At 40.7% G+C, this 23,222-nt stretch overlaps 1 protein-coding gene across 1 annotated transcript in view; it reads left to right on the top strand.

The window, feature by feature from the left end:
- Positions 1-23,222, top strand: part of LOC128686291 (uncharacterized) — a 156,718-nt gene that overhangs the window by 128,407 nt on the left and 5,089 nt on the right. Inside the window, exons 3-5 of the mRNA XM_070085998.1 lie at positions 4,353-4,634; positions 19,436-19,636; positions 20,331-21,825. Coding sequence (XP_069942099.1) covers positions 4,353-4,634; positions 19,436-19,636; positions 20,331-21,825 — 1,978 coding nt within the window. The remainder of the gene's footprint in view (positions 1-4,352; positions 4,635-19,435; positions 19,637-20,330; positions 21,826-23,222) is intronic.

The following is a 23,222-nucleotide window of genomic DNA, read 5'->3' on the forward strand; positions in this document are numbered from 1 at the left end:
TTTTTTTTTTTTTTTTACACAGGGTTTGACAAGTTGGTTTAGAAAGACACGTAAGCAAACACTATAACATATTTATTAGAAAACGTTTCGGTCCTGGGACCTTGATCACTTCTAACATACAGAGGTAGAAAGACATTATATATATAGGCGGAGAGTGAGATGTGACGCACGTGACCTGAGGAATGTCATAAGAACATAAGAATGGAGGAACACTGTAGAAGGCCTACTGGCCCATGCGAGGCAGGTCCTTATCAAAACAACCTCTGTTAGGTAAGACACATATGCAACAGTTAGGTATCTTTATTTCGAAACGTTTCGCCTACACAGTAGGCTTCTTCAGTCGAGTACAGAAAGGTTGATAGAAGCAGAAGATACTTGAAGACGATGTAATCAGTCCATCACCCTTAAAGTCTTGAGGTGGTCAGTCCCTCAGTCTGGAGAAGAGCATTGTTCCGTTGTCTGAAACAATATGAAGTTGAAGTGACAGAATGGGGCCTTTATATAGTGCCAGGAGGTGAGACGTAGGTTGCTTTGGGAGGGCAGGTCCTTCTCAAACCCAGCCGTTCTCACTAGTAGAGGTTGTCGAAGTGGGACTGACCACCTCAAGACTTTAAGGGTGATGGACTGATTACATCGTCTTCAAGTATCTTCTGCTTCTATCAACCTTTCTGTACTCGACTGAAGAAGCCTACTGTGTAGGTGAAACGTTTCGAAATAAAGATACCTAACTGTTGCATATGTGTCTTACCTAACAATCTGTCGGTATTTCATACCATTTTAATGTTCATTCTGTCAGACACTGCAACACAAGGGTATCTTGGTACAGACCACTTCGACAACCTCTACTAGTGAGAACGGCTGGGTTTGAGAAGGACCTGCCCTCCCAAAGCAACCTACGTCTCACCTCCTGGCACTATATAAAGGCCCCATTCTGTCACTTCAACTTCATATTGTTTCAGACAACGGAACAATGCTCTTCTCCAGACTGAGGGACTGACCACCTCAAGACTTTAAGGGTGATGGACTGATTACATCGTCTTCAAGTATCTTCTGCTTCTATCAACCTTTCTGTACTCGACTGAAGAAGCCTACTGTGTAGGCGAAACGTTTCGAAATAAAGATACCTAACTGTTGCATATGTGTCTTACCTAACAATCTGTCGGTATTTCATACCATTTTAATGTTCAAAACAACCTCTGCCTATGATGAGGACGGGTAGACGATGAAATCATGTGATTCCTGTGTTGTTGGGTTGGTGCTGCTTAAGTATCATGTATGCCAATGTTTTTGAAATTTTGTAGTTTCCAGTGTTGCGTTCTATAGTGTCGGTGACGGTGATTAGTGAGGCTTCTAGGCACCGTCGGCATCTGAGGTCTGGTTCGGTGAGAACGAGTTGTGCCTCGTTCCAGTTCATCAAATGCCCCGTGGAGTCTCTGTGGAGGACACAGGCGTACCTTACATCGTCTCTGTTAGAGGCATTTCGATGCTCATTCAGGCGGACTGCAAGATCTCTGCCTGTCTCGCCTACATATTTCTTGGGACAGAACCCACAGGGGATAGTGTAGACGCCTGCTGTAGAAGTTAGAGGTGTGGGGCTGCGTTTAGTAGTGAGGTCTTTGATAGAGGATGTGTTTATGGTGGAAACGTTGATGTTACTCATAGCAAGTGCCCGGCGAGTATTCGTGGCAACATCGCCACATGGGAGTACTATGAACTGTTTAGGGGGCTGTTCCATGGGCGGTTTGTTGAGGATAGCTTGTGCCTTGAGTCTGCAATCTCGGATGAAGAAAGATGGGAACTGAAGACGTGTAAAGGCTTGTGTTATGTAAGTGCATTCTTCTTCTAGAAAACAAGGGCTGGAGATGCGAAGAGCTCTCAAGAAGAAACCAATGAGGACTCCTCTCTTAGTGCGGGTATCTTGGTGTGAATAAAAGTGTATAAGATCGTCCTTGTTGGTAGGTTTTCTATACACTTTGAAGAGAAGTTTGTCACTGTCGGGAGATCTGCACAGTAGAACGTCGAGGAAAGGAAGTTTGCCATCATTTTCGAGTTCAAGTGTGAACTTTATTGATGGTTCAACTGCATTGATCTTGTTGAGAAGGGCCTGTATATTGAGACGTCTCGGATAGAAAACCAATATATCATCAACGTATCTTAGCCAGGTAACGGCTCGTAGCATCTTACGAAAATCAGAACAAGGCAAAAAACTACTTAAACTTTTACCAGGTCAACCGAAACCAGCACGCCTGTATGGCCTTCCTAAGACACACAAACCTGGCATCCCACTACGGCCTATCACTTCGGGCATAGGGAGTGCACCACACAGACTAGCCGGCCACCTTGCCAAATACCTTTCAGCGCTTCTGGGCACTATCAGTCAAGCCCACCTCAAACATTCAGGTGACCTTCTCTCCCGAATTTCCAACCTGAATGTTAAAAACAAAAGCATGGCTTCCTTCGATGTCACAGCCCTCTTTACCAACGTTCCTACTGACGCTGCAATCAACATTCTGAGACAGAGGCTCAATGAAAACCACGACCTCCCTTTACCTCTTCTAGATTTCATCAATCTAGTGGAACTGTGTGTTAATTTCAACTTCTTCAAGTATCAGGACAACTGTTACAAACAATGCTTTGGGATGGCAATGGGCAGCCCGCTCAGTGCTGTGCTTGCCAACCTCTTCATGGAAAACTTGGAGACAGAGAAATTCAGCACCCTCATTCCCAACACCGTTACCTGGCTAAGATACGTTGATGATATATTGGTTTTCTATCCGAGACGTCTCAATATCCAGGCCCTTCTCAACAAGATCAATGCAGTTGAACCATCAATAAAGTTCACACTTGAACTCGAAAATGATGGCAAACTTCCTTTCCTCGACGTTCTACTGTGCAGATCTCCCGACAGTGACAAACTTCTCTTCAAAGTGTATAGAAAACCTACCAACAAGGACGATCTTATACACTTTTATTCACACCAAGATACCCGCACTAAGAGAGGAGTCCTCATTGATTTCTTCTTGAGAGCTCTTCGCATCTCCAGCCCTTGCACTTACATAACACAAGCCTTTACACGTCTTCAGTTCCCATCTTTCTTCATCCGAGATTGCAGACTCAAGGCACAAGCTATCCTCAACAAACCGCCCATGGAACAGCCCCCTAAACAGTTCATAGTACTCCCATGTGGCGATGTTGCCACGAATACTCGCCGGGCACTTGCTATGAGTAACATCAACGTTTCCACCATAAACACATCCTCTATCAAAGACCTCACTACTAAACGCAGCCCCACACCTCTAACTTCTACAGCAGGTGTCTACACTATCCCCTGTGGGTTCTGTCCCAAGAAATATGTAGGCGAGACAGGCAGAGATCTTGCAGTCCGCCTGAATGAGCATCGAAATGCCTCTAACAGAGATGATGTAAGGTACGCCTGTGTCCTCCACAGAGACTCCACGGGGCATTTGATGAACTGGAACGAGGCACAACTCGTTCTCACCGAACCAGACCTCAGACGCCGACGGTGCCTAGAAGCCTCACTAATCACCGTCACCGACACTATAGAACGCAACACTGGAAACTACAAAATTTCAAAAACATTGGCATACATGATACTTAAGCAGCACCAACCCAACAACACAGGAATCACATGATTTCATCGTCTACCCGTCCTCATCATAGGCAGAGGTTGTTTTGATAAGGACCTGCCTCGCATGGGTCAGTAGGCCTTCTACAGTGTTCCTCCATTCTTATGTTCTTATGACATTCCTCAGGTCACGTGCGTCACATCTCACTCTCCGCCTATATATATAATGTCTTTCTACCTCTGTATGTTAGAAGTGATCAAGGTCCCAGGACCGAAACGTTTTCTAATAAATATGTTATAGTGTTTGCTTACGTGTCTTTCTAAACCAGGGTTAAGGATCCCTAGCTTTATTGACAAGCTATTTACAGGTTAAGGATTCCTAACTTTATTGGCAAGCTAAGAACTGTTACCTACATCAGCTCATTTGAAAGCATTTTTATTATTATGAGACATACAAGTAGGGAACAGGATGAAGTTGGAGCCATCTGTGGGCCAGCATTTTCATTTGATCAACTGACTTTATCTCGTTGACATCATTATGCTGTACGAATGTGTTCCATACTCGAGTCATCCTGGGTATGTATGATCTCAGATGGAGTGAAGTTCTGGAGAAGGGTACAGCCAGAGTGAAGTTGCTGCTTTCTGCCCGTCTTGTGGTATAAAAGCTTGTTTCACGCTGTCCTCGAAGTGGATCATACATGTGTCTTATTCTACAGCTCTGTGTGTTATTATATACAATATTAAACACTGTGTTTGTGTCATACAGGAGAAGGCAGGTGTCCAGAAGCTACAAGCTGCCAGCTTCCTGGAGATACCAAGAGCAGAAGAACTTGTTGATCATTCCTTGTATAACAACAAAGTGGACGAGAAGGAAGTGGACGAGAAGAAAGTGGACGAGAAGAAAGTGGACGAGAAGCAGACGAAGAAGGAAAAGGAAGAGGAGGAGGTGAAGACAAGCAGCATGAAGGAGGTAGATACAGTGGACGACGCCACTCTACCATCTGTGGAAGACCAGCTGCCTCTGCAGGTGGTTCCCCTGCCTCAGGAGGTCAGTGGTGTCAGGGGTCACAGTGATACACTAGGTCACTAGAGACCAGCTCAGGGGTCATGGAGAGGTCACACTGATACACTAGGTCACTAGGGACCAGCTCAGGGGTCATGCATGGGTCACATTGATAAACTAGGTCACTAGGGACCAGCTCAGGGGTCATGGAGGGTCACACTGATACACTAGGTCACTAGGGACCAGCTCAGGGGTCATGCATGGGTCACATTGATAAACTAGGTCACTAGGGACCAGCTCAGGGGTCACAGAGGGTCACAGAGGTTAAAGGTCACGTTTATTATCGGGATAATCCAGGTTAAGCATCGTAGTTGCAGTACCCCTCAAGAAAAGGAGAGCTAAACCCACAGGGGTCTTATAGTATCTTATGGGGGGTATGAGAGGAATTTTCGAAGAGGGGAGGATATGTCCAGTTCCTGGGATCAAGAGCACCACCCTCACTTGCATTGAAACTTTTCTCTTAGAAGAGTATTTCTGTAACTTTTAAAATCATCCTCCCTTCATTATATTACATTATATTAATCAGTTCCAGAAGGTCGGCCTAAATCCGAAATGGCCTAAAACCGAAGTAATATTTCCCATAAGAAATAATGTAAATCCAATTAATCCGTTCCAGACACCCAAAAATATTAACAAAAAATACGTTTTTTAAAGAATACCTATAGTTTTACATACACAAAACAATGAGAAATACAAATAATGCACTAAATTTAATAATAAATGAACATTGCATATCTTTATTGAAAACTTGTTGGCATATGGAAAAATGCGAGGAGAGGAGAGAGAGTTGAGGTTATTGTTTGGAAGGGAAATTCCCCTCCATACAGACTTCAGGTATCAAAGCTCTCTCTTGGGTTACTTCCCTTCTTTATCTTTTACTGGCACTAGGACCAGCTTGAGAGTCACTACCCCTGTTGTACAAAAAATCTGTCCAGAGAGGTCTGTTTCTGGCATCTCTTTAAAATTTTCCTAAAATGGGAGAATACATCGTCATTGAACATGTTGCAGACACAGCTTGCAACAGCTTTGTTAGGGTGATATTTCTCTGCAAAACATTGCACCTCACTCCACTTTGCACAAAAGTCCTTAATTGTTGAAGAAAGCACATTCTCTCCCCTCTCTTCCTCCTCTGAAGCAATATCCTCAGCTGCAGTCTGTTGCTGTTCCAGTTAAAGGTGTTGCAGCTCTTCAGTGGTTAGCTCTTCCCTGTGATCGTCCACCAACTCTTCCACATCCTGGCCACTCACATCCAACCCCATGGACTTCCTCAGTGCCACAGTAGATTCCACAATAGGCATAGGGTCCTCAGGGTCAGCCTCAAACTCTTCAAAATCCTTCTCTTGGACACAATCTGGCCACAATTTTCTCTAAGCAGAGTTCAAAATCCTGGAAGTCACTCCCTTATCTATAAGGCTTATGCAATTAAGGATATTGAAGTGATCCCTCCAGAGCTCTCTTAGGGTCATTTCAGTGTCTGAGGTCACTTCAAAGCACCTTTGAAACATTGCTTTGGTGTAAAGTTTTTTGAAGTTTTAAATAACCTGCTGGTCCATGGGCTGGATGAGAGAGTGGTATTAGGGGGCAAGAACTTCACTATGATGAAATCACTCTCTTCAAACAATAGGTCTTCCAAGTCTGGAGGATGAGGAGGAGTATTGTCTATTACCAGGAGGCACTTGAGTGGCAAATTATTTTCCAGGAGGTATTTCTTCACACTTGGGCCAAACACATCATGGACTCACTCTTTGAAAATTTGCCATGTGACCCATGCCTTATTATTAGCTTTCCACATCACACACAATTTACTCTTGACAACACTGTTTTTCTTGAACACTCTGGGATTTTCAGAGTGATACACCAGTAAAGGTTTCACTTTGAAATCCCCACTAGCATTACCACAGAACACAAGAGTTAGCCTATCCTTCATAGGCATGTGTCCTGGCAGTGCCTTTTCCTCCTGTGTGATGTAGGTCTTCTTTGACATTTTCTTCCAAAAGAGGCCTCTTTTGTCACAACTGAGCACTTGTTGAGAAAGGAATCCTTCAGCCTCTAAGTACCCCTTGAATTCATCGACGAATGCTTCGGCAGCATGTTTGTCAGAACTTGCAGCCTCGCCATGCCTTACCACACTGTGTACGCCACTTTGCTTCTTGAATCTGTTGAACCAGCCTTTGCTGGCCTTAAATTCTCTAACAGCAGCACTTGTTCCTGGCATTTTCTTTATGAAATCCGCATGCAACTGCCTTTCTCGCAAATTATCCTCTCCAAAACACTATCTCCCACTAATTGTTTCTCATAGACCCACACCAACAACTTCTCCACATCCTCGATTATTTGAGACCTCTGTTTTATTAGTATATTTACATCTTTCTCAACATCAGCTTTTTTTATTTCTGCTTTCTTCAACAGAATGGAACAGATTGTTGATGTAGATTTCCCATACATCCTGGCCAGTTCTGCCACATATATGCCACTCTCATATTTTGTTATGACTTCTTTCTTGAATTCTATCATGTCTCTCACCTTCTTTACCAAAAGGATGGCACTCTGAACTTTCTTTGGCCTCATGGTGGCTTATTTCATGTCAATAAACAATAAACAAGCACAAAAACAATGAAGAAAGTACAAAAAACAATGGATGAAGGCACGGAGTACTCCTTACTGGATAAGAGAGAGAGAGAGAGAGAGAGAGAGAGAGAGAGAGAGAGAGAGAGAGAGAGAGAGAGAGAGAGAGAGAGAGACTGACTGTGATACGCGTGAGGTACAGCGTCTAGCGGCCGGGTGGGTGCGTCTCATACCAACTATTTCCGAGCGGATCCACAAAATCTGGAGGGATAATTTCGCTGATAAAAGTGTTCGATTTACGAATTGGCTAATTTCTGCACCAGCCTAATACTGGGGGTTCACTGTATGTATGTATGTATGTATGTATGTATGTATGTATGTATATATGTATATATGCAATAAGATCACAGTAAACAGGTGATTTTAAAATATGCAAAACAACCACTGTGAAAGAGTAGTGAAATTCCAAGCGCTTTCGTGACTGCTCACATTGTCAAGGAACTATGACAATGTTAGAGTGTATAAGTGGAAGATGGGTATTAATATAGGGGATATAAATAAGGTCTTGAAGATATCTCTCCAAGAGAGAACCTGCAGTAATGGATTCAAATTAGACAAGTTTAGATTTAGAAAGGATGTAGGAAAGCACCGGTTTGGAAACAGGGTAGTTGATGAGTGGAACAGTCTACCTAGTTGGGTTATTGAGGCCAGGACCTTGGGTAGTTTCAAATTTAGGTTGGAAAAATATATGAGTGAGAGGGGTTGGATTTGAGTGGGACTTGCACATCAGAGCTTATTTCTTGGGTAGCATTGAAAATTGGGTTGGGTTTGTTAGTGTGATGAATTGTAAAGAACCCACCTAGTGTGGGCCAACAGGCCTGCTGTAGTTCCTTGACAATATGAGTAGTCATGAAAGCGCTTGGAATTTCACTACTCTTTCACAGTGGTTGTTTTGCGTAGGTTCGAGTCTCCTTCAGCCAGAGATCAGTGTTTATTTATATATATATATATATATATATATATATATATATATATATATATATATATATATATATATATATATATATATATATATATATATACATATTATATATATATATATATATATAATATATGTATATAATATATATATATATATATATATATACAGTGGACCCCCGCATAACGATCACCTCCAAATGCGACCAATTATGTAAGTGTATTTATGTAAGTGCGTTTGTACGTGTATGTTTGGGGGTCTGAAATTGACTAATCTACTTCACAATATTCCTTATGGGAAAAAATTCGGTCAGTACTGGCACCTGAACATACTACTGGAATGAAAAAAGTTCGTTAACCGGGGGTCCACTGTATATATATATATATATATATATATATATATATATATATATATATATATATATATATATATATATATATATATACATATATACATATATACATATATGTCTAGGTAGTAGGTTGGTAGACAGCAACCGCCCAGGAAGGTACTACCATCCTGCCAAGTGAGTGTAAAACGAATGCCTGTAATTGTTTTACATGATGGTAGGATTGCTGGTGTCCTTTTTTCTGTCTCATAAACATGCAAGATTTCAGGTACGTCTTGCTACTTCTACTTACACTTAGGTCACACTACACATGCATGTACAAGCATACCTGGAGTTTACCTGGAGAGAGTTCCGGGGGTCAACGCCCAGTCTGTGACCAGGCCTCCTGGTGGATCAGAGCCTGATCAACCAGGCTGTTGCTGCTGGCTGCACACAAACCAACGTACGAGCCACAGCCCGGCTGGTCAGGAACCGACTTTAGGTGCTTGTCCAGTGCCAGCTTGAAGACTGCCAGGGGTCTGTTGGTAATCCCCCTTATGTATGCTGGGAGGCAGTTGAACAGTCTCGGGCCCCTGACACTTATTGTATGGTCTCTTAACGTGCTAGTGACACCCCTGCTTTTCATTGGGGGGATGGTGCATCGTCTGCCAAGTCTTTTGCTTTCGTAGTGAGTGATTTTCGTGTGCAAGTTCGGTACTAGTCCCTCTAGGATTTTCCAGGTGTATATAATCATGCATCTCTCCCGCCTGCGTTCCAGGGAATACAGTTTTAGGAACCTCAAGCGCTCCCAGTAATTGAGGTGTTTTATCTCCGTTATGCGCGCCGTGAAGGTTCTCTGTACATTTTCTAGGTCAGCAATTTCACCTGCCTTGAAAGGTGCTGTTAGTGTGCAGCAATATTCCAGCCTAGATAGAACAAGTGACCTGAAGAGTGTCATCATGGGCTTGGCCTCCCTAGTTTTAAAGGTTCTCATTATCCATCCTGTCATTTTTCTAGCAGATGCGATTGATACAATGTTATGGTCCTTGAAGGTGAGATCCTCCGACATGATCACTCCCAGGTCTTTGACGTTGGTGTTTCGCTCTATTTTGTGGCCAGAATTTGTTTTGTACTCTGATGAAGATTTAATTTCCTCGTGTTTACCATATTTGAGTAATTGAAATTTCTCATTGTTGAACTTCATATTGTTTTCTGCAGCCCACTGAAAGATTCGGTTGATGTCCGCCTGGAACCTTGCAGTGTCTGCAATGGAAGACACTGTCATGCAGATTCGGGTGTCATCTGCAAAGGAAGACACGGTGCTGTGGCTGACATCCTTGTCTATGTCGGATATGAGGATGAGGAACAAGATGGGAGCGAGTAGTGTGCCTTGTGGAACAGAGCTTTTCACCGTAGCTGCCTCGGACTTTACTCTGTTGACGACTACTCTCTGTGTTCTGTTAGTGAGGAAATTATAGATCCATCGACCAACTTTTCCTGTTATTCCTTTAGCATGCATTTTGTGTGCTATTACACCATGGTCACACTTGTCGAAGGCTTTTGCAAAGTCTGTATATATTACATCTGCATTCATTTTATCTTCTAGTGCATTTAGGACCTTGTCGTAGTGATCCAATAGTTGAGACAGACAGGAGCGACCTGTTCTAAACCCATGTTGTCCTGGGTTGTGTAATTGATGGGTTTCTAGATGGGTGGTGATCTTGCTTCTTAGGACCCTTTCAAAGATTTTTATGATATGGGATGTTAGTGCTATCAGTCTGTAGTTCTTTGCTGTTGCTTTACTGCCCCCTTTGTGGAGTGGGGCTATGTCTGTTGTTTTTAGTAACTGTGGGACGACCCCCGTGTCCATGCTCCCTCTCCATAGGATGGTAAAAGCTTGTGGTAGGGGCTTCTTGCAGTTCTTGATGAACACGGAGTTCCATGAGTCTGGCCCTGGGGCAGAGTGCATGGGCATGTCATTTATCGCCTGTTCGAAGTCATTTGGCGTCAGGATAACATCGGATAGGCTTGTGTTAACCAAATTTTGTGGCTCTCTCATAAAAAATTCATTTTGATCTTTGACTCTCAGTCTGGTTAGCGGCTTGCTAAAAACTGAGTCATATTGGGACTTGAGTAGCTCACTCATTTCCTTGCTGTCATCTGTGTATGACCCATCTTGTTTAAGTAGGGGCCCAATACTGGACGTTGTTCTCGACTTTGATTTGGCATAGGAGAAGAAATACTTTGGGTTTCTTTCGATTTCATTTATGGCTTTTAGTTCTTCCCGTGATTCCTGACTCCTATAAGATTCCTTTAGCTTGAGTTCGATGTATATATACACATCCCTCTGGGTTTTCTTCTATTTTCTTTCTAGTTCTGGTTGTTTATTTCCTCTTATCTGCATGGGGAAGTGGAACAGAATTCTTCCTCCGTAAGCCATGCGTGTTGTAAGAGGCAACTAAAATGCCGGGAGCAAGGGGCTAGTAACCCCTTCTCCCGTATAAATTACTAAATTTAAAAAGAGAAACTTTTGTTTTTCTTTTTGGGCCACCCTGCCTTGGTGGGATACGGCCGGTTTGTTTAAAAAAAAAAATATATAGATATATATATATATATATATATATATATATATATATATATATATATATATATATATATATATATATATGTATATGTATATGTATATATATATGTATATATATGTGTATATATATATATATATATATATATATATATACATATATATATATATATACATTATATATATATATACATATATATATATATATACAGGAGGGCCCCGCTTTACGGCGTTCCGCTTTACGGCGTTCCGCTAATACGGACATTTCAAATTATGACCAAAACTCACTATACGGCTCCCCCCACCTGACTTTCTAATACGGTCACCGTGCCCCACCCTGTTTGTTTACATTCTCCATGAGCTCAGTAAGCACTAAGTCTCTCCATTTTGTCTGGAAACTCCAAAATTTCAAATGTTTTTAAAAGTTATTTCATATTTTATATATACTCTGATAATTATACTTATGTATACCTGTACCTAAATAAACTTACATACATCAAGTCATTTAAATGTCGTATATTACGTTAATATACACATTTTCATTAATCCATCCATGATATTTTTTTCAAAATTATATAATAAACACGATGCATAACATATAAATAAGATAAATACACCCCACAGTAGAATAAATAAACATAAATGTGAGCTGTGTAGCAGACGACTTCCACAAGTGGTGATAATAACAATACTGAGTCTCATTAAATGTCGTATATTACGGTAATATACACATTTTCATTAATCCAGCCATGATATTTTTTTCAAAATTATATAATAAACACTATACATAACATATAAATAAGATAAATACACCCCACAGTAGAATAAATAAACATAAATGTGATCTCTGGTAGCAGACGACTTCCACAAGTGACGCCATAATAACAATAGTCACGGAGTCTCATTAAATGTCGTATATTACGGTAATATACACATTTTCATTAATCCATCCATGATATTTTTTTCAAAATTATATAATAAACACGATGCATAACATATAAATAAGATAAATACACCCCACAGTAGAATAAATAAACAAATGTGAGCTGTGTAGCAGACGACTTCCACAAGTGGTGATAATAACAATACTGAGTCTCATTAAATGTCGTATATTACGTTAATATACACATTTTCATTAATCCAGCCATGATATTTTTTTCAAAATTATATAATAAACACGATACATAACATAAAAAGATGATAAATACACCCCACAATAGAATAAATAAACATAAATATAAGATGTGGGAGCCTGGTTTGTTTACTCTGTGCCTGGCCTGTCACCTCTCATGTATTCATTCTTTCTCTCTCTCATTTATTCGTTTTATCTCATTTACTTACTCCTGACCCTACATTAAGACTACAAATATTTTAAGGTAAGTAATGAGTGAACTGTATATACATTTTATCGCTCTGGGATGCTTAAATATCATAGAATAGTATGTGTGGGTGGGGTGGCCTGGTGAAATAGCCTGCCTATTACAATACATACCACACTTGATTTCTTACAATAAATACTACTTGTCTCACCCTAGATTAAGACTATAAATATTTTAAGGTAAGTAATGAGTGCACTATGTGTGTATTGTACCTTTTTATTGTTTTTTGATGCCTGGTTCTATTGCTAACTTAATATATGTTAGTGTAAACTTGTTATCTAGTGTTTGTATGCATTTATAAGTGGAAAAAAAGGGTGTTCCACTTTACGGCGATTTCCGCTTTACGGCGCTAGCCTGGAACCTAACCCGCCGTATAAGTGGGGCCTTCCTGTATATACATATATATATATATATATATATATATATATATATATATATATATATATATATACATATATATATATATATATATACATATATACACAGCCTCTCCTCACTTAGCGATGTACTCGTTTATCGATGACTCAGACTTACAACTGACTCTTTGACAAGTATTCATACCTAAATAATGTATGTTAGAGCTGATTCCCTCTATTCTGTTTATTACAATATACAGTGGACCCCCGCTTAACGATCACCTCCAAATGCGACCAATTATGTAAGTGTATTTATGTAAGTGTATTTATGTAAGTGCGTTTGTACGTGTATGTTTGGGGGTCTGAAATGGACTAATCTACTTCACAATATTCCTTATGGGAAAAAATTCGGTCAGTACTGGCACCTGAACATACTACTGGAATGAAAAAAGTTCGTTAACCGGGGGTCCACTGTACAGTACACTACTGCATAAACATTTAAAAATATACCAGAAATGTTATAAATGATGCAAAGGTGACATTAAAACAATATCAAAGATGGTTGACACACTCACTACCATTATAGTCTGCTCCTCACTTACCGACGAATTCGTTTACCAATAAAGTCTTAGGAACAGAACTCCGTTGTTAAGTGAGGAGATGCTGTATATACATATGTTTTGCCGATTAGGTAAAACTTGCCATTTTGGCTTAAATAGCAACACTCTTCTTGTCGAATAAGGCAAGCAAAAATTTGTACATGCAATAATTTTGCAAAAATCTTTCTGAACCTAATGAAAAAAATAATTTCATTGTGTTTGTTTATTATTAAATTACTGAATACTTATCTAAAATATATTTAGTTGGATTAGGCATAATTAAATTGCACGTGTTATAATAAGGTTAGGTAAGTTTTCTGTGGTTCTTTTGGTATAAAATTAATAATTTTTACATTAACATAAATGAAAAAAAATATATCTTTAAATGTATAAGAGAAAATCATAGAAGGAACTTAATTGACCAATTTTACCTATTTGGCACAACCTATACTATTAGGCTAAATTAAACTGCACATGTTATAATAAGGTTAGGTAAGTTTTCTAAGGTTCTTTTGTTACAAAATTATTAATTTTTACATTAACATAAATGAAAAAAATACTTCTTTAAACGTATAAGAGAAAATTTTAGAAGGGACTTAATTTTAAATGAGTTTTTGCTAATTGGTCAATTTTACCTATTTGGCATGACATATATATATATATATATATATATATATATATATATATATATATATATATATATATATATATATATATATACGTATATATATATATATATATATATATATATATATATATATATATATATATATATATATATATATATATATATATATATATATATATATATATATATCTATCTATCTATCTATCTATCTATCTATCTTTCTTTCTTTCTTTCTTTCTTTCTTTCTTTCAACACACCGGCCGTATCCCACCGAGGCGGGGTGGCCCAAAAGGAAAAACGAAAGTTTCTCCTTTTAAATTTAGTAATATATACAGGAGAAGGGGTTACTAGCCCCTTGCTCCCGGCATTTTAGTCGCCTCTTACGACATGCATGGCTTACAGAGGAAGAATTCTGTTCCACTTCCCCATGCAGATAAGAGGAAATAAACAAGAACAAGAATTAGAAAGAAAATAGAAGAAAACCCAGAGGGGTGTGTATATATATGCTTGTACATGTATGTGTAGTGTGACCTAAGTGTAAGTAGAAGTAGCAAGACTTACCTGTAATCTTGCATATTTATGAGACAGACAAAAGACACCAGCAATCCTACCATCATGTAAAACAATTACAGGCTTTCGTTTTACACTCACTTGGCAGGACGGTAGTACCTCCCTGGGTGGTTGCTGTCTACCAACCTACTACCTATATATATATATATATATATTTTTTTTTTTTTTTTTTTTTTAAAAAATTCGGCCGTCTCCCACCGAGGCAGGGTGACCCAAAAAAAGAAAGAAAATCCCCAAAAAGAAAATACTTTCATCATCATTCAACACTTTCACCACACTCGCACATTATCACTGTTTTTGCAGAGGTGCTCAGAATACAACAGTCTAGAAGCATAAACATATAAAGATACACAACATATCCCTCCAAACTGCCAATATCCCAAACCCCTCCTTTAAAGTGCAGGCATTGTACTTCCCATTTCCAGGACTCAAGTCCGACTATATGAAAATAACCGGTTTCCCTGAATCCCTTCACTAAATATTACCCTGCTCACACTCCAACAGATCGTCAGGTCCCAAGTACCATTCGTCTCCATTCACTCCTATCTAACACGCTCACGCACGCTTGCTGGAAGTCCAAGCCCCTTACCCACAAAACCTCCTTTACCCCCTCTCTCCAACCCTTTCGAGGACGACCCCTACCCCGCCTTCCTTCCCCTATAGATTTATATGCTTTCCATGTCATTCTACTGTGATCCATTCTCTCTAAATGACCAAACCACCTCAACAACCCCTCTTCTGCCCTCTGACTAATACTTTTATTAACTCCACACCTTCTCCTAATTTCCACACTCCGAATTTTCTGCATAATATTTACACCACACATTGCCCTTAAACAGGACATCTCCGCTGCCTCCAACCGTCTCCTCGCTGCTGCATTTACCACCCAAGCTTCACACCCATATAAGAGTGTTGGTACTACTATACTTTCATACATTCCCTTCTTTGCCTCCATAGATTACGTTTTTTGACTCCACATATACCTCAACGCACCACTCACCTTTTTTCCCTCATCAATTCTATGATTAACCTCATCCTTCATAAATCCATCCGCCGACACGTCAACTCCCAAGTATCTGAAAACATTCACTTCTTCCATACTCCTCCTCCCCAATTTGATATCCAATTTTTCTTTATCTAAATCATTTGACACCCTCATCACCTTACTCTTTTCTATGTTCACTTTCAACTTTCTACCTTTACACACATTCCCAAACTCATCCACTAACCTTTGCAATTTTTCTTTAGAATCTCCCATAAGCACAGTATCATCAGCAAAAAGTAACTGTGTCAATTCCCATTTTGAATTTGATTCCCCATAATTTAATCCCACCCCTCTCCCAAACACCCTAGCAATTACTTCCTTTACAACCCCATCTATAAATATATTAAACAACCATGGTGACATTACACATCCCTGTCTAAGACCTACTTTTACCGGGAAGTAGTCTCCCTCTCTTCTACACACCCTAACCTGAGCCTCACTATCCTCATAAAAACTCTTTACAGCATTTAATAACTTACCACCTATTCCATATACTTGCAACATCTGCCACATTGCTCCTCTATCCACTCTATCATATGCCTTTTCTAAATCCATAAATGCAATAAAAACTTCCCTATCTTTATCTAAATACTGTTCACATATATGCTTCAATATAAACACCTGATCTACACATCCCCTACCCACTCTAAAACCTCCTTGCTCATCCGCAATCCTACATTCTGTCTTACCTCTAATTCTTTCAATTATAACCCTACCGTACACTTTTCCTGGTATACTCAGTAAGCTTATTCCTCTATAATTTTTACAGTCTCTTTTGTCCCCTTTCCCTTTATATAAAGGGACTATACATGCTCTCTGCCAATCCCTAGGTACCTTCCCCTCTTTCATACATTTATTAAACAAAAGTACCAACCACTCCAACACTATATCCCCCCCTGCTTTTAACATTTCTGTCATGATCCCATCAGTTCCAGCTGCTTTACCCCCTTTCATTTTACGTAATGCCTCACGTACCTCCCCCACACTTACATTCTGCTCTTCTTCACTCCTAAAAGATGGTATACCTCCCTGACCAGTGCATGAAATTACTGCCTCTGTTTCTTCCTTAACATTTAAAAGTTCCTCAAAATATTCTCGCCATCTACCCAATACCTCCATCTCCCCATCTACTAACTCCCCTACTCTGTTTTTAACTGACAAATCCATATTTTCCCTAGGCTTTCTTAACTTGTTTAACTCACTCCAAAATTTTTTCTTATTTTCATTAAAATTTCTTGACAGTGCCTCTCCCACTCTATCATCTGCTCTCCTTTTGCACTCTCTCACCACTCTCTTTACCTTTCTTTTACTCTCCATATACTCTGCTCTTCTTATAACACTTCTGCTTTGTAAAAACCTCTCATAAGCTACCTTTTTCTCTTTTATCACACCCTTTACTTCATCATTCCACCAATCACTCCTCTTTCCTCCTGCCCCCACCCTCCTATAACCACAAACTTCTGCCCCACATTCTAATACTGCATTTTTAAAACTATTCCAACCCTCTTCAACCCCCCCACTACTCATCTTTGCACTAGCCCACCTTTCTGCCAATAGTCGCTTATATCTCACCCGAACTTCCTCCTCCCTTAGTTTATACACTTTCACCTCCCTCTTACTTGTTGTTGCCACCTTCCTCTTTTCCCATCTACCTCTTACTCTAACTGTAGCTACAACTAAATAATGATCCGATATATCAGTTGCCCCTCTATAAACATGTACATCCTGGAGCCTACCCATCAACCTTTTATCCACCAATACATAATCTAATAAACTACTTTCATTACGTGCTACATCATACCTTGTATATTTATTTATCCTCTTTTTCATAAAATATGTATTACTTATTACCAAATTTCTTTCTACACATAGCTCAATTAAAGGCTCCCCATTTACATTTACCCCTGGCACCCCAAATTTACCTACTACTCCCTCCATAACATTTTTACCCACTTTAGCATTAAAATCCCCAACCACCATTACTCTCACACTTGATTCAAAACTCCCCACGCATTCACTCAACATTTCCCAAAATCTCTCTCTCTCCTCTACACTTCTCTCTTCTCCAGGTGCATACACGCTTATTATAACCCACTTTTCACATCCAATCTTTATTTTACTCCACATAATCCTTGAATTAATACATTTATAGTCCCTCTTTTCCTGCCATAGCTTATCCTTCAACATTATTGCTACTCCTTCTTTAGCTCTAACTCTATTTGAAACCCCTGACCTAATCCCATTTATTCCTCTCCACTGAAACTCTCCCACCCCCTTCAGCTTTGTTTCACTTAAAGCCAGGACATCCAGCTTCTTCTCATTCATAACATCCACAATCATCTCTTTCTTATCATCTGCACAACATCCACGCACATTCAGACTTCCCACTTTGACAATTTTCTTCTTCTTATTCTTTTTAGTAATCTTTACAGGAAAAGGGGTTACTAGCCCATTGTTCCCGGCATTTTAGTTGACTTTTACAACACGCATGGCTTACGGAGGAAAGATTCTTATTCCACTTCCCCATGGATATAAAAGGAAAATTAATAAGACCAAGAACTATTAAGATAAAATCAAAGAAAACTCAGATGAGTGTGTATAAATAAATGTGTACATGTATGTGTAGTGTGACCTAAGTGTAAGTAGAAGTAGCAAGACATGCCTGTAATCTTGCATATTTATGAGACAGACAAAAGACATCAGCAATCCTACCATCATGTAAAACAATCACAGGCTTCGTTTTACACTCACTTGGCAGGACGGTAGTACCTCCCTGGGTGGTTGCTGTCTACCAACCTACTACCATATATATATATATATATATATACATATATATATATATATATATATATATATATATATATATATATATATATATATATATATATATATATATATATATATATATATATATATATATATATATATATATATTCTTTCTTTCTTTCAACACATCGGCCGTATCCCACCGAGGCAGGGTGGCCCAAAAGGAAAAACGAAAGTTTCTCCTTTTACATTTAGTAATATATACAGGAGAAGAGGTTACTAGCCCCTTGCCCCTGGCATTTTAGTTGCCTCTTACAACACGCATGGCTTACGGAGGAAGAATTCTGTTCCACTTCCCCATGGAGGTAAGAGGAATTAAACAAGAACAAGAACTAGAAAGAAAATAGCAGAAAACCAAGAGGGGTGTGTATATATATGCTTGTACATGTTTGTGTAGTGTGACCTAAGTGTAAGTAGAAGTAGCAAGACATACCTGAAATCTTGCGTGTTTATGAGACAGACAAAAGACATCAGCAATCCTACCATCATGCAAACAATCACAGGCTTTCGTTTTACACTCACTTGGCAGGACGGTAGTACCTCCCTGGGTGGTTGCTGTCTACCAACCTACTACCTATATATATATATATATATATATATATATATATATATATATATATATATATATATATATATATATATATATAATTATAGGGAGGTACCATCTCTAGAACTTTACTGGGGATCCTCATCCTCAGAGAAGACAATAAAAGTACCTCAGAGAAAACTAAAGTTCTCCCAGGAGCTGTCTGAATATTTTTTTCTCCTACCACCCCCAATATATATATATATATATACATGTATATATATATATATATATATATATATATATATATATATATATATATATATATATATATATATATATATATATATATATATATATATATATATATATATATATATTTATATGTAAATTTATTTATACAGGAAGTGGAGGCTCTGGTAGAAGAGGCAGTGAAGCTTGAGGAAGGAGAGAGGGAACTAGAAGCAGAAGAGAGAGAGAGACAAGAGGAAGAACTAGAGAGACAAGAGAACCGTCAAGCACTACGAGACATCATGCGTGCCCAGATGGATCACATGAAGAAGATCAAACTACCCATTGACCTGATCCTCGGCAACCCTGCCCTGGTCAGTACCCTGGGGCAGGTAGACACAGTGATGTAGTTAGTGTATTCCAGGTACTCTGGTCAGTACCCTGGGGCAGGTAGTCACAATGATGTAGTTAGGGTATTCCAGGTACTCTGGTCAGTACCCTGGGGCAGGTAGACACAGTGATGTAGTTAGGGTATACCAGGTACCCTGGTCAGTGCCTTGGGCCAGGTAAACACACTGATGTAATTAGGGTATACCAGGTACCCTGGGGCAAGTAGACACAGTGATGTAGTTAGGGTATACCAGGTACCCTGGTCAGTACCCTGGGGGAGGTAGACACAGTGTTGTAGTTAGGGTATACCAGGTACCCTGGTCAGTACCCTGGGGGAGGTAAACAATGTTGTAGTTAGGGTATATTAGGTACTCTGATCAGTACCCTGGGGGAGGTAGACACAGCCTTGTAGTTAGGGTATACCAGGTACCCTGGTGCATGGTGTTTGAGGATTGTTGGTCCAGTGGCTAGAGCATTGCGAACTTTGTCTAGCTTCCCACTAGGGGGGCCAAAGTAGCAGGGGATCGATCCCCAGCCATGCCGCAGTTTGTTTATGATTCAAGACTACTTGTTTCGTGGTTTCATTAATTTAGCAATAGTGTGTTGATAAGGTGATACTCAATGCTTGTTGTGGTTCCCATGTACTTTGCTGTTACTGTATCATTGCTGTGTCTGCAGGCTGGACGTGATGTCAACTGTGAGGTAGAGCGTCGTGAGCAGCCCCTTGGGAACGGCATCATGACCCAGGCCATCATTGTCACTTGCCGAGACAACGACGACAATGATAACAACGACTTGCAGGAGGCCCTGGCTGGCCCTGTCTTCCCCCCACCAGGAGCACGTCCCCCATCCCCACCTCTGTCCCTCATCGCTCCCATCATGAAGATGCTGACTGCTAAAGCTGCCTCCCGGGCTATAGCCAAGCAGCTCATTCCCGTGGGTGGCCCACGGTTCCTGCCCTTCCCTGGTGCCCCCATCCAGTGCTCTGCCAACGGCCCCATTCCCTGTGTGATGACCCCCATCAAGCAGATGAACATCATGGCCGGTCATCTGTCAGGTCCCATCCCAATCCCAGCCAACATGCCTCCCCAGATGGTCAACATGAATGACCTTCGTATTGTACCCTTCCCAGGAGGTCTACCTCAGCTTGCCGGACCCAAAAACCGTCTAATATTCACCCCTCTGAACGCCGCACCTTCCGAGCCCAGGAGGAATTTGTTTAATGGCCCTCCAGCCGAGCTGAGGATTAACCCATTCAGTGGTCCACCATCTGAGCTGAGGATTAACCCATTCAGTGGTCCACCATCCGAGCTGAGGATTAACCCATTCAATGCACCACCCTCTGAGCCAAGGATGAAAGCCTTCAATGTACCTCCTGTTGAGATGAGGATTAACCCATTCAGTGGCATCCCCTCTGAGCCAAGGATGAAGCCATTCAATGGTCCACCATCCGAGCTGAGGATTAACCCATTCAATGGTCCCCCCTCTGAGCCAAGGATGAACCCATTCAATGGCCCTCCTTCCGACCTAAGAATTAACGCATTTAACGCACCACCCTCTGAGCCAAGAATGAACCCATTCAATGGTCCTCCCTCTGAGCTAAGGATTAACCCATTTAATGCACCACCCTCTGAGCCAAGGATTAACCCATTCAATGGTCCTCCCTCTGAACCAAGGATGAACCCATTTAATGGCCCTCCCTCCGAGCCAAGGATGAACCCATTCAATGGCCCTCCTTCCGAGCTAAGAATTAGCCCATTTAATGCACCACTTTCTGAGCCAAAAATTAACCCATTCAATGGTCCATCCTTCCTGGAACGTAAGAATGCTCAGTTCTCCCGGGAGTTGAAAGCAGTCCCTCTCAACCTGCCATCTTTCCCAGAGCCCAGGGCAGAGGACGGACCCCGTCACCGCATGCTGCCTTTCCCTTTCCGTCCTCTCATACGCATGTCCCCACGCATGCCCCGCATTCTGCTTTCCCAAGAAAATAAGGAGGGTCCCATCTCTCTGGCCTCCCTCCACCGGGGTGCACTGCCTCTACCTACACAACCTGAGGGACAGAGGAACTTCATCCTGCCGACACCAGAGGCAAAGTCCCGTGCTCTCTCCAGCCCCGTTAACCTGCCAACCCTGCGTCTCCTGCCTGGTACACTCGTTGCTCCTGCACCTTCAGGTAAGTCTTCTTCACCTGATTCACCTACTGTTTACCTGCCTAATATATTTTCAGTGATTTGTAAACTTCACGTTATGTTGTAATTCTCAGTTCATACTTAGTGTGAGATGAGTCATTCCTAGACCCATCACACACACGCAAATCTTTCTCAAGGAAAAGGATCTTGGAGTGAGTATAATGCCGGACATATCTCCTGAGGCACACATCAACCAAATAACTGCTGCAGCACATGAGCGCCTAGCAAACCTAAGAATAGCGTTCCTACATCTCGGTAAGGAGTCGTTCAGGACCCTGCACACCGTGTACGTCAGGCCTATATTGGAGTATGCGGCACCAGTTTGGAACCCACACCTAGCCAAGCATGTTAGGAAATTAGAGAGTGCAGAGAGTTGCAACGAGACTAGTCCCAGAGCTAAGGGGCATATTGGACGAGGAGAGGTTAAGGAAAATTGACCTGACGACACTGGAAGACTGGGGGACATGAAAACAATATATAAAATACTGAAAGTAATCGACAAGATGGACAGAGATAAGATGTTCCAGAAATGGGGCACAGGAACAAGAGGTCACAATTAGAAGTTGAAGATTCAGATGAGTCACACAGATGTTAGGAAGTATTTCTTCAGTCACAAAGTTGTCAGGAAGTGGAATAGTCTTGAAAGTGAGGTGGTGGAGGCAGGATCCATACATAGCTTTAAGAAGAGGTACAGGGAGAGTTATCTAGTAGCCACCAATGAAGAAGCGGGGCCAGGAGCAATGAATCGACCCCTGCAGCCACAAATAGGTTAGTACACACACACACACACACACACACACACTCACACACACCAATATTCATTAGCAGTTTCATTATCACTAAGAATGGGGATTTTTTTACAGTGGTATAAAATAAGTTCGAAAGTTGAATTATATGATCGTGAATAAATGTTCCCAGAGCAGCGAGTGACAAACAGTGACAATATGACCAGAAAGAAATAAAATCTCCGCCACCAGGACCAAATACTTTCCACTCGTTAAAAAAACAGTACTGACTCTAGGGAGCATTGGAATTTTAGTCAGAATTGCACTCTTCATTGTTCCTTATATACATCTTAGATTCAGTGCCAAATATGAAGTTGATTGGTTGAGGTTTAACCTACAGCATTTACGACTGAAGTTTTGGAATATGTCTGTATTATTGAGTAGCGCAGCGCAGTGTTTTAAGTACTGTATCTATGTACTCTGCAGTATTTATAAACATAACTAACTTGATCAGTGATTATGCTGGAGCTGCCATTGCTACCGCCACCTTAAAGAACTATGGCATTGTCACCAAGGGCGACAACAGTCAAGTTATTGGACCACAGAAGTTACGAGATGCCAGACACAAATACTGAATGGAGAGGCAAGAAAATGAG

This window comes from Cherax quadricarinatus, chromosome 17 (genome assembly GCF_038502225.1).
Source record: "Cherax quadricarinatus isolate ZL_2023a chromosome 17, ASM3850222v1, whole genome shotgun sequence".
NCBI classification, from domain to species: Eukaryota; Metazoa; Arthropoda; class Malacostraca; order Decapoda; family Parastacidae; genus Cherax; species Cherax quadricarinatus.